This window comes from Engystomops pustulosus, chromosome 2 (assembly GCF_040894005.1).
Source record: "Engystomops pustulosus chromosome 2, aEngPut4.maternal, whole genome shotgun sequence".
Taxonomy (NCBI): domain Eukaryota; kingdom Metazoa; phylum Chordata; class Amphibia; order Anura; family Leptodactylidae; genus Engystomops; species Engystomops pustulosus.
The window spans coordinates 264747362-264761940 of record NC_092412.1 but is presented as its reverse complement, the minus strand read 5'-3'; the positions used below and the strand labels follow the sequence as shown (position 1 = coordinate 264761940).

The following is a 14579-nucleotide window of genomic DNA, read 5'->3' as shown; positions in this document are numbered from 1 at the left end:
CTCTCTCTCGGGCCCCTCTCCCTTCCTCTCCCCCCGGGCCCCCATGTCCGTCCTCTCACCCTGGCTGTGGCCGCTCCGGGCCCCTCTCCCTTCCTCTCCCCCCCGGGCCCCCATGTCCATCCTCTCACCCTGGCTGTGTCCGCTCCGGGCCCCTCTCCCTTCCTCTCCCCCGGGGCCCCATGTCCATCCTCTCACCCTGGCTGTGGCCGCTCCGGGCCCCTCTCTCTCGGGCCCCTCTCCCTTCCTCTCCCCCAGGGCCCCCATGTCCGTCCTCTCTCACCCTGGCTGTGGCCGCTCCGGGCCGTCAGGTAGAGCCGCAGTTTGCGCAGGGCCCGGTCCCGGCTCTTCTTGTCATTGGCCGCCAGGCGCTGCGCCAGCTGCACACAGGGCTCTGCCATGCTGTCTCAGTCACGTTGGCCGCTCTGTGTCTCCAGCTGATGACGTCAGGACCACGCAGAGGCGCCTAATGATGACATCAGCACAACCCGGAAGCGGAGACTCAAGGAATTCAAAAAGATGGCGGCGCCACGCCCACAACGCTATTCAACCAATCACATGAGCGGAGCAGGACATGTGACGTCTACGTGAGGTCAGTGCATTGGTAACTATAGTGACCCAGCAGGAAAGAGGTAGGAGAAGAGTGGGGACAGCACCCCCGAATCTACATGGTACCCCCAAATATACAGGAGGTACCCAATACCTACAGGAGGACCCCAAATATACAGGACACCCCCAATATATACAAGAGGACCCCAAATATATACAGGACACCCCCATATATACAGGAGGACCCCAATATCTACAGGAGGACCCCACATACACAGGACACCCCCAATATATACAGGAGGCCCCCAATATCTACAGGAGGACCCCACATACACAGGACACCCCCAATATATACAGGAGGCCCCCAATATCTACAGGAGGACCCCAAATATACAGGACACCCCCAATATATACAGGAGGACCCCAATATCTACAAGAGGACCCCCAAATATACAGGACACCCGCAATATATACAGGAGGACCCCAATATCTACAGGAGGACCCCAAAATATACAGGACACCCCCATATATACAGGAGGACCCCAAATATATACAGGAGGACCCCAAATATATACAGGAGGCCCCCAATATCTACAGGAGGACCCCACATACACAGGACACCCCCATATATACAGGAGGCCCCCAATATCTACAGGAGGACCCCACATACACAGGACACCCCCAAATATACAGGAGGTACCCAATATATACAAGATGACCCCAAATATATACAGGAGGACCCCAAATATATACAGGACACCCCCATATATACAGGAGGCCCCCAATATATACAGGAGGACCCCAAATATACAGGGCACCCCCAATATATACAGGAGGCCCCCAATATCTACAGGAGGACCCCAAATATATACAGGACACCCCCATATATACAGGAAGACCCCTATATACACAGGACACCCCCATATATACAGGAGGCCCCCAATATCTACAGGAGGACCCCAAATATACAGGGCACCCCCAATATATACAAGAGGACCCCAAATATATACAGGACACCCCCATATATACAGGAAGACCCTATATACACAGGAGGACCCCTATATACAGGACACCCCCAATATATACAGGAGGACCCCAAATATATACAGGAGGACCCCAAATATATACAGGACACCCCTATATATACAGGAGGACCCCAAATATATACAGGAGGCCCTCGATATATACAGGACACCCCCATATATACAGGAGGACCCCAAATATATACAGGACACCCCCAAATATATACAGGAGGACCCCACATACACAGGACACCCCCAAATATACAGGAGGTACCCAATATATACAGGAGGACCCCAAATATACACAGGAGGCCCCCGATATATACAGGGCACCCCCATATATACAGGAGGCCCCCAAATATATACAGGAGGACCCCAATATATACAGGAGGACCCCAAATATACAGGACACCCCCAATATATACAAGAGGACCCCAAATATAGACAGGAGGACCCCAAATATATACAGGAGGCCCCCAAATATATAGGATGTACCCAATATATACAGGAGGACCCCACATACACAGGACACCCCCAATATATACAGGACACCCCCAATATATACAGGACACCCCCAATATATACAGGACACCCCCATATCTACAGGAGGATCCCAAATATATACAGGACACCCCTATATACACAGGACACCCCCATATATACAGGAGGCCCCCAAATATACACAGGACACCCCTATATACACAGGACACCCCCATATATACAGGAGGACCCCAAATATATACAGGAGGCCCCCAAATATACACAGGACACCCCTATATACACAGGACACCCCCATATATACAGGAGGCCCCCAAATATACACAGGACACCCCCAATATATACAGGAGGACCCCAATATCTACAAGAGGACCCCAAATATATACAGGACACCCCCATATATACAGGACACCCCCAATATATACAGGAGGACCCCATATATACAGGCCACCCCCAATATATACAGGAGGACCCCAAATATACACAGGACACCCCCAATATATACAGGAGGACCCCGATATCTTCAAGAGGACCCCAAATATATACAGGACACCCCCATATATACAGGAGGACCCCAATATATACAGGAGGACCCCAAATATATACAGGAGGACCCCAAATATATACAGGACACCCCCATATATACAGGAAGACCCCTATATACACAGGACACCCCCAATATATACAGGAGGACCCCAATATCTACAAGAGGACCCCAAATATACAGGACACCCCCATATATACAGGAGGATCCCAAATATATACAGGGCACCCCTATATACACAGGACACCCCCATATATACAGGACACCCCCATATATACAGGAGAACCCCAAATATATACAGGAAGACCCCAAATATATACAGGAAGACCCCATATATCTACAGGAGGACCCCAAATATATACAGGACACCCTATATTCACAGGGGGACCCCCATATATACAGGAGGTACCCAAATATACACAGGACACCCCTATATACACAGGACACCCCCATATCTACAGGAGGACCCCAAATATACAGGACACCCCCATATATACAGGAGGACCCCAAATATATACAGGAAGACCCCAAATATACACAGGACACCCCTATATACACAGGACACCCCCATATATACAGGAGGCCCCCAATATATACAGGAGGACCCCAAATATACACAGGACACCCCTATATACACAGGACACCCCCATATATTCAGGAGGCCCCCAATATATACAGGAGGACCCCAAATATCTGCAGCAGGACCCCAATATATACAGGACACCCCCATATACACAGGGGCCCCCAAAATCTACAGGAGGTACCCAATATCTACAGGACACCCCCATATATACAGGAGGACCCCAAATATATACAGGACACCCCTATATACACAAGAGGACCCCCATAGCTACAGGAGGCCCCCAATATACAGGACACCCCCATATATACAGCAGGACCCCAAATATATACAGGAAAACCCCAAATATATACAGGAGGACCCCAAATATATACAGGAGGCCCCCAATATATACAGGACACCCTATATACACAGGAAGACCCCCATAGCTACAGGAGGACCCCAAATATACAGGACACCCCCATATATACAGGAGGACCCCAAATATACACAGGACACCCATATATACAGGAGAACCCCAAATATATACAGGAAGACCCCAATATCTACAGGAGGCCCCCAAATATATACAGGACACCCCTATATACACAGGACACCCCCATATATACAGGACACCCCTATATATACAGGACACCCCTATATACACAGGACACCCCCATATATACAGGAGAACCCCAAATATCTACAGCAGGACCCCAATATATACAGGAGGACCCCAAATACATACAGGACACCCCTATATACACAGGAAGACCCCCATAGCTACAGGAGGACCCCAAATATACAGGACACCCCCATATATACAGCAGGACCCCAAATATATACAGGACACCCCCATATATATATAGGAGGACCCCAATATATACAGGACACCCCCATATATACAGCAGGACCCCAAATATATACAGGAAGACCCCATATATATATAGGAGGACCCCAATATATACAGGAGAACCCCAAATATATACAGGAAGACCCCAATATATACAGGACACCCTCATATATACAGGAAGACCCCAAATATACACAGGACACCCCCATATATACAGGAGAACCCCAAATATATACATGAGGCCCCCAATATATACAGGACACCCCCATATATACAGGAGAAACCCAAATATATACAGGAGGCCCCCAATATATACAGGACACCCCCATATATACAGGAGAACCCCAAATATACACAGGACACCCTATATACACAGGAAGACCCCCATAGCTACAGGAGGCCCCCAATATCTACAGGACTCCCCCATATATACAGGAGAACCCCAAATATATACAGGAGAACCCCAAATATATACAGGAAGACCCCAATTATATACAGGACACCCCCATATATACAGGAGAACCCCAAATATATACAGGAGAACCCCAAATATATACAGGAAGACCCCAATTATATACAGGACTCCCCCATATATACAGGAGAACCCCAAATATATACAGGAGAACCCCAAATATATACAGGAAGACCCCAATTATATACAGGACACCCCCATATATACAGGAGAACCCCAAATATATACAGGAAGACCCCTATATACACAGGACACCCCCATATATACAGGAGGACCCCAAATTTATACAGGATACCCTATATACCCAGGGGGACCCCCAAATCTACAGGAGACCCCCAAATATACAGGACACCCCCATATATACAGGAGAACCCCAAATATATACAGGAGGACCCCAATATATACAGGAAGACCCCAAATATACACAGGGCACCCCTATATACACAGGACACCCCCATATATACAGGAGGCCCCCAATATCTACAGGAGGACCCCAAATATACACAGGACACCCCTATATACACAGGACACCCCCATATATACAGGAGAACCCCAATATATACAGGAGGACCCCAAATATATACAGGAAGACCCCAAATATATACAGGACACCCTATATACACAGGGGGACCCCCATATCTACAGGAGGTACCCAATATCTACAGGACACCCCCATATATACAGGAGGACCCCAAATATATACAGGACACCCCTATATACACAGGACACCCCCATATATACAGGAGGACCCCCAATATATACAGGACACCCCTATATACACAGGACACCCCCATATATACAGGAGGACCCCAATAACTACAGGACACCCCCATATATACAGGAGGACCCCAAATATATACAGGAGGACCCCAAATATACAGGACACCCCCATATATACAGGAGGCCCCAAATATCTACAGGAGGACCCCACATACACAGGACACCCCCAATATATACAGGAGGCCCCAAATATCTACAGGAGGACCCCACATACACAGGACACCCCCATATACACAGGAGGACCCCACATACACAGGACACCCCCATATATACAGGAGGCCCCAAATATCTACAGGAGGACCCCACATACACAGGACACCCCCATATACACAGGAGGACCCCACATACACAGGACACCCCCAATATATACAGGAGGACCCTAATATCTACAAGAGGACCCCAAATATACAGGACACCCCCAATATATACAGGAGGACCCCAAATATATACAGGAGGACCCCTATATACACAGGACACCCCCATATATACAGGAGAACCCCAAATATATACAGGACACCCCTATATACACAGGAAACCCCCATATATACAGGAGGACCCCAAATATATACAGGAGGCCCCCAATATATACAGGACACCCCCATATATACAGGACACCCCCATATCTACAGGAGGACCCCAAATATATACAGGACACCCCTATATACACAGGACACCCCCATATCTACAGGAGGACCCCAAATATACAGGACACCCCCATATATACAGGAGAACCCCAAATATATACAGGAGGACCCCAATATATACAGGAAGACCCCAAATATACAGGACACCCCCAATATATACAAGAGGACCACAAATATATACAGGAGGACCCCAAATATATACAGGACACCCCCATATATACAGGAAGACCCCAATATCTACAGGAGGACCCCACATACACAGGACACCCCCAATATATACAGGAGGACCCCAAATATACACAGGACACCCATATATACAGGAGGACCCCAATATATACAGGAGGACCCCAAATATACACAGGACACCCATATATACAGGAGGACCCCAATATATACAGGAGGACCCCAAATATACAGGGCACCCCCAATATATACAAGAGGACCCCAAATATATACAGGAGGACCCCAAATATATACAGGCCACCCCCATATATACAGGAAGACCCCAATATCTACAGGAGGACCCCACATACACAGGACACCCCCAATATATACAGGAGGACCCCAAATATACACAGGACACCCATATATATACAGGACACCCCATATACACAGGAGGACCCCAAATATACAGGACACCCCCAATATATACAGGAGGACCCCAATATCTACAAGAGGACCCCAAATATACAGGACACCCCCAATATATACAGGAGGACCCCAAATATATACAGGAGGACCCCTATATACACAGGACACCCCCATATATACAGGAGAACCCCAAATATATACAGGACACCCCTATATAAACAGGACACCCCAATATATACAGGAGGCCCCCAATATGTACAGGAGGACCCCAAATATATACAGGACACCCCCATATATACAGGAGAACCCCAAATATATACAGGACACCCCTATATACACAGGACACCCCCCATATCTACAGGAGGACCCCAAATATACAGGACACCCCCATATATACAGGAGAACCCCAAATATATACAGGACACCCCTATATACACAGGACACCCCCATATCTACAGGAGGACCCCAAATATACAGGACACCCCCATATATACAGGAAGACCCCAAATATATACAGGAGGCCCCCAATATATACAGGACACCCCCATATATACAGGACACCCCCAATATATACAGGAGGCCCCCAATATATACAGGGGAACCCCAAATATACACAGGACACCCCCATATATACAGGAGGCCCCCAATATATACAGGAGGACCCCAAATATATACAGGACACCCCCATATATACAGGAGGACCCCAAATATATACAGGAGGACCCCAAATATACAGGACACCCCCATATATACAGGAGGCCCCAAATATCTACAGGAGGACCCCAATATATACAGGACACCCCCATATATACAGGAGGCCCCAAATATCTACAGGAGGACCCCACATACACAGGACACCCCCAATATATACAGGAGGCCCCAAATATCTACAGGAGGACCCCACATACACAGGACACCCCCATATACACAGGAGGACCCCACATACACAGGACACCCCCATATATACAGGAGGCCCCAAATATCTACAGGAGGACCCCACATACACAGGACACCCCCAATATATACAGGAGGCCCCAAATATCTACAGGAGGACCCCACATACACAGGACACCCCCATATACACAGGAGGACCCCACATACACAGGACACCCCCAATATATACAGGAGGACCCTAATATCTACAAGAGGACCCCAAATATACAGGACACCCCCAATATATACAGGAGGACCCCAAATATATACAGGAGGACCCCTATATACACAGGACACCCCCATATATACAGGAGAACCCCAAATATATACAGGACACCCCTATATACACAGGAAACCCCCATATATACAGGAGGACCCCAAATATATACAGGAGGCCCCCAATATATACAGGACACCCCCATATATACAGGAGAACCCCAAATATATACAGGACACCCCTATATACACAGGACACCCCCATATCTACAGGAGGACCCCAAATATACAGGACACCCCCATATATACAGGAGAACCCCAAATATATACAGGAGGACCCCAATATATACAGGTAGACCCCAAATATACAGGACACCCCCAATATATACAAGAGGACCACAAATATATACAGGAGGACCCCAAATATATACAGGACACCCCCATATATACAGGAAGACCCCAATATCTACAGGAGGACCCCACATGCACAGGACACCCCCAATATATACAGGAGGACCCCAAATATACACAGGACACCCATATATACAGGAGGACCCCAATATATACAGGAGGACCCCAAATATACACAGGACACCCATATATACAGGAGGACCCCAATATATACAGGAGGACCCCAAATATACAGGACACCCCCAATATATACAAGAGGACCCCAAATATATACAGGAGGACCCCAAATATATACAGGCCACCCCCATATATACAGGAAGACCCCAATATCTACAGGAGGACCCCACATACACAGGACACCCCCAATATATACAGGAGGACCCCAAATATACACAGGACACCCATATATATACAGGACACCCCATATACACAGGAGGACCCCACATACACAGGACACCCCCAATATATACAGGAGGACCCCAATATCTACAAGAGGACCCCAAATATACAGGACACCCCCAATATATACAGGAGGACCCCAAATATATACAGGAGGACCCCTATATACACAGGACACCCCCATATATACAGGAGAACCCCAAATATATACAGGACACCCCTATATAAACAGGACACCCCAATATATACAGGAGGCCCCCAATATGTACAGGAGGACCCCAAATATATACAGGACACCCCCATATATACAGGAGAACCCCAAATATATACAGGACACCCCTATATACACAGGACACCCCCATATCTACAGGAGGACCCCAAATATACAGGACACCCCCATATATACAGGAGAACCCCAAATATATACAGGACACCCCTATATACACAGGACACCCCCATATCTACAGGAGGACCCCAAATATACAGGACACCCCCATATATACAGGAAGACCCCAAATATATACAGGAGGCCCCCAATATATACAGGACACCCCCAATATATACAGGAGGCCCCCAATATATACAGGGGAACCCCAAATATACACAGGACACCCCCATATATACAGGAGGCCCCCAATATATACAGGAGGACCCCAAATATATACAGGACACTCCCATATACACAGGGGGACCCCAAAATCTACAGGAGGTACCCAATATCTACAGGACACCCCCATATATACAGGAGGCCCCCAATATATACAGGAGAACCCCAAATATATACAGGACACCCCAATATACACAGGACACCCCCATATCTACAGGAGGACCCCAAATATACAGGACACCCCCATATATACAGGAGAACCCCAAATATATACAGGAGAACCCCAATATATACAGGAAGACCCCAAATATACAGGACACCCCCAATATATACAAGAGGACCCCAAATATATACAGGAAGACCCCAATATCTACAGGAGGACCCCACATACACAGGACACCCCCAATATATACAGGAGGACCCCAAATATACACAGGACACCCATATATATACAGGACACCCCCATATACACAGGGCACCCCTATATACACAGGACACCCCCATATATACAGGAGGCCCCCAATATCTACAGGAGGACCCCAAATATACACAGGACACCCCTATATACACAGGACACCCCCATATATACAGGAGGCCCCCAATATCTACAGGACACCCCCATATATACAGGAGAACCCCAAATATATACAGGAGGCCCCCAATATATACAGGAGGACCCCAAATATACACAGGACACCCCTATATATGCAGGAGGCCCCCAATATATACAGGAGGACCCCAAATATCTGCAGCAGGACCCCAATATATACAGGAGGACCCCAAATATATACAGGGCACCCCTATATACACAGGACACCCCCATATATACAGGAGAACCCCAAATATATACAGGAGGACCCCAAAATCTACAGAAGGCCCCCAATATACACAGGGGGACCCCAAAATCTACAGGAGGTACCCAATATCTACAGGACACCCCCATATATACAGGAGGACCCCAAATATATACAGGACACCCCTATATACACAGGACACCCCCATATATACAGGAGGACCCCAAATATATACAGGGCACCCCTATATACACAGGACACCCCCAATATATACAGGAGGACCCCCATATCTACAGGACACCCCCATATATACAGGAGGCCCCAAATATACACAGGAGGACCCCATATATACAGGTTGTGCGACTGATATCCTGCATGTGTCACTTCCCCGCTCAGGTCCCCGGGGTTCACCTTCTTCTTCCTGGTGCATGTAAGTGCATTGTCTGTGTATAATGCGCTGTGCGGGGAGTCGCTAAGATCCTGCACCTGATATCCTGCATGTGTCGCTTCCCCGCTCAGGTCCCTGGAGTTCACCTTCTTCTTCCTGGTGCATGTAAGTGCATTGTCCGTGTATAATGTGCTGTGCGGGGAGTCACTAAGATCCTGCACCCGATATCCTGCATGTGTCGCTTCCCCGCTCAGGTCCCAGGAGTTCACCTTCTTCTTCCTGGTGCATGTAAGTGCATTGTCCGTGTATAATGCGCTGTGCGGGGAGTCACTAAGATCCTGCACCCGATATCCTGCATGTGTCACTTCCCCGCTCAGGTCCCTGGAGTTCACCTTCTTCTTCCTGGTGCATGTAAGTGCATTGTCCATGTATAATGCGCTGTGCAGGGAGTCACTAAGATCCTGCACCCGATATCCTGCATGTGTCACTTCCCCGCTCAGGTCCCTGGAGTTCACCTTCTTCTTCCTGGTGCATGTAAGTGCATTGTCCATGTATAATGCACTGTGCGGGGAGTCACTAAGATCCTGCACCCGATATCCTGCATGTGTCGCTTCCCCGCTCAGGTCCCTGGAGTTCACCTTCTTCTTCCTGGTGCATGTAAGTGCATTGTCCATGTATAATGCACTGTGCGGGGAGTCACTAAGATCCTGCACCCGATATCCTGCATGTGTCGCTTCCCCGCTCAGGTCCCTGGAGTTCACCTTCTTCTTCCTGGTGCATGTAAGTGCATTGTCCGTGTATAATGTGCTGTGCGGGGAGTCACTAAGATCATGCGCCCGATATCCTGCATGTGTCGCTTCCCCGCTCAGGTCCCAGGAGTTCACCTTCTTCTTCCTGGTGCATGTAAGTGCATTGTCCATGTATAATGCGCTGTGCGGGGAGTCACTAAGATCCTGCACCCGATATCCTGCATGTGTCGCTTCCCCGCTCAGGTCCCTGGAGTTCACCTTCTTCTTCCTGGTGCATGTAAGTGCATTGTCCGTGTATAATGCGCTGTGCGGGGAGTCACTAAGATCCTGCGCCCGATATCCTGCATGTGTCGCTTCCCCACTCAGGTCCCCGGAGTTCACCTTCTTCTTCCTGGTGCATGTAAGTGCATTGTCCGTGTATAATGCACTGTGCGGAGAGTCACTAAGATCCTGCCCCCGATATCCTGCATGTGTCACTTCCCCGCTCAGGTCCCTGGAGTTCACCTTCTTCTTCCTGGTGCATGTAAGTGCATTGTCCGTGTATAATGCGCTGTGCGGGGAGTCACTAAGATCCTGCACCTGATATCCTGCATGTGTCGCTTCCCCGCTCAGGTCCCTGGAGTTCACCTTCTTCTTCCTGGTGCATGTAAGTGCATTGTCCGTGTATAATGCGCTGTGCGGGGAGTCACTAAGATCCTGCACCTGATATCCTGCATGTGTCACTTCCCCGCTCAGGTCCCCGGAGTTTACCTTCTCCTTGCTGGTGCATGTAAGTGCATTGTCCGTGTATAATGCGCTGTGCGGGGAGTCACTAAGATCCTGCACCCGATATCCTGCATGTGTCCCTTCCCCGCTCAGGTCCCTGGAGTTCACCTTCTTCTTCCTGGTGCATGTAAGTGCATTGTCCGTGTATAATGCGCTGTGCGGGGAGTCACTAAGATCCTGCACCCGATATCCTGCATGTGTCGCTTCCCCGCTCAGGTCCCTGGAGTTCACCTTCTTCTTCCTGGTGCATGTAAGTGCATTGTCCATGTATAATGCGCTGTGCGGGGAGTCACTAAGATCCTGCACCCGATATCCTGCATGTGTCGCTTCCTTGCTCAGGTCCCCGGAGTTCACCTTCTTCTTCCTGGTGCATGTAAGTGCATTGTCCGTGTATAATGCGCTGTGCGGGGAGTCACTAAGATCGTGCACCCGATATCCTGCATGTGTCGCTTCCCCGCTCAGGTCCCTGGAGTTCACCTTCTTCTTCCTGGTGCATGTAAGTGCATTGTCCGTGTATAATGCGCTGTGCGGGGAGTCACTAAGATCGTGCACCCGATATCCTGCATGTGTCACTTCCCTGCTCAGGTCCCAGGAGTTCACCTTTTTCTTCCTGGTGCATGTAAGTGCATTGTCCGTGTATAATGCGCTGTGCGGGGAGTCACTAAGATCCTGCGCTGATATCCTGCATGTGTCGCTTCCCTGCTCAGGTCCCCGGAGTTCACCTTCTTCTTCCTGGTGCATGTAAGTGCATTGTCCGTGTATAATGTGCTGTGCGGGGAGTCACTAAGATCCTGCCCCCGATATCCTGCATGTGTCACTTCCCTGCTCAGGTCCCCGGAGTTCACCTTCTTCTTCCTGGTGCATGTAAGTGCATTGTCCGTGTATAATGCGCTGTGCGGGGAGTCACTAAGATCCTGCCCCGATATCCTGCATCTGTCGCTTCCCCGCTCAGGTCCCTGGAGTTCACCTTCTTCTTCCTGGTGCATGTAAGTGCATTGTCCGTGTATAATGCGCTGTGCAGGGAGTCACTAAGATCCTGCGCCCGATATCCTGCATGTGTCGCTTCCCCGCTCAGGTCCCTGGAGTTCACCTTCTTCTTCCTGGTGCATGTAAGTGCATTGTCCGTGTATAATGCGCTGTGCAGGGAGTCACTAAGATCCTGCACCCGATATCCTGCATGTGTCGCTTCCCCGCTCAGGTCCCTGGAGTTCACCTTCTTCTTCCTGGTGCATGTAAGTGCATTGTCCGTGTATAATGCGCTGTGTGGGGAGTCACTAAGATCCTGCACCCGATATCCTGCATGTGTCACTTCCCCGCTCAGGTCCCCGGAGTTCACCTTCTTCTTCCTGGTGCATGTAAGTGCATTGTCCGTGTATAATGCGCTGTGCGGGGAGTCACTAAGATCCTGCACCCGATATCCTGCATGTGTCACTTCCCCGCTCAGGTCCCCGGAGTTCACCTTCTTCTTCCTGGTGCATGTAAGTGCATTGTCCGTGTATAATGCGCTGTGCGGGGAGTCACTAAGATCCTGCACCCGATATCCTGCATGTGTCACTTCCCTGCTCAGGTCCCCGGAGTTCACCTTCTTCTTCCTGGTGCATGTAAGTGCATTGTCCGTGTATAATGCGCTGTGCGGGGAGTCACTAAGATCCTGCGCCCGATATCCTGCATGTGTCGCTTCCGCGCTCAGGTCCCTGGAGTTCACCTTCTTCTTCCTGGTGCATGTAAGTGCATTGTCCGTGTATAATGCGCTGTGTGGGGAGTCACTAAGATCCTGCACCCGATATCCTGCATGTGTCACTTCCCCGCTCAGGTCCCTGGAGTTCACCTTCTTCTTCCTGGTGCATGTAAGTGCATTGTCCGTGTATAATGCGCTGTGCGGGGAGTCACTAAGATCCTTCACCCGATATCCTGCATGTGTCGCTTCCCCGCTCAGGTCCCTGGAGTTCACCTTCTTCTTCCTGGTGCATGTAAGTGCATTGTCCATGTATAATGTGCTGTGCGGGGAGTCACTAAGATCCTGCACCCCATATCCTGCATGTGTCACTCCCCCGCTCAGGTCCCCGGAGTTCACCTTCTTCTTCCTGGTGCATGTAAGTGCATTGTCCGTGTATAATGCGCTGTGCGGGGAGTCACTAAGATCCTGCGCCCGATATCCTGCATGTGTCACTTCCCCCGCTCAGGTCCCTGGTGTTCACCTTCTTCTTCCTGGTGCATGTAAGTGCATAGTCCGTGTATAATGCGCTGTGCAGGGAGTCACTAAGATCCTGCACCCCATTTCCTGCATGTGTCACTTCCCCGCTCAGGTCCCTGGAGTTCACCTTCTTCTTCCTGGTGCATGTAAGTGCATTGTCCGTGTATAATGCGCTGTGCGGGGAGTCACTAAGATCCTGCACCCAATATCCTTCATGTGTCGCTTCCCTGCTCAGGTCCCCGGAGTTCACCTTCTTCTTCCTGGTGCATGTAAGTGCATTGTCCGTGTATAATGCGCTGTGCGGGGAGTCACTAAGATCCTCCCCCTGATATCCTGCATGTGTCACTTCCCCGCTCAGGTCCCCAGAGTTCACCTTCTTCTTCCTGGTGCATGTAAGTGCATTGTGCATGTATAATGCGCTGTGCGGGGAGTGACTAAGATCCTGCACCTGATATCCTGCATGTGTCGCTTCCCCGCTCAGGTCCCCGGAGTTCACCTTCTTCTTCCTGGTGCATGTAAGTGCATTGTCCATGTATAATGCGCTGTGCGGGGAGTCACTAAGATCGTGCACCCGATATCCTGCATGTGTCACTTCCCCGCTCAGGTCCCTGGAG

At 49.5% G+C, this 14579-nt stretch overlaps 1 protein-coding gene across 3 annotated transcripts in view; it reads left to right on the top strand.

The window, feature by feature from the left end:
- Positions 1 to 489: 489 nt before the first annotated feature.
- HSF2BP (heat shock transcription factor 2 binding protein) overlaps positions 490 to 14579 on the top strand; it is an 80524-nt gene continuing 66434 nt past the window's right edge. The window contains exon 1 of one of the 3 annotated variants that reach the window (XM_072139068.1): positions 490 to 589. Coding sequence is in view for 1 of the 3 variants with exons in the window: in XM_072139065.1 (XP_071995166.1) it covers positions 666 to 689 (24 nt within the window). In the remaining 2 variants the exon portion in view is untranslated. The other 2 variants (XM_072139067.1, XM_072139065.1) reach the window with 2 other exon arrangements.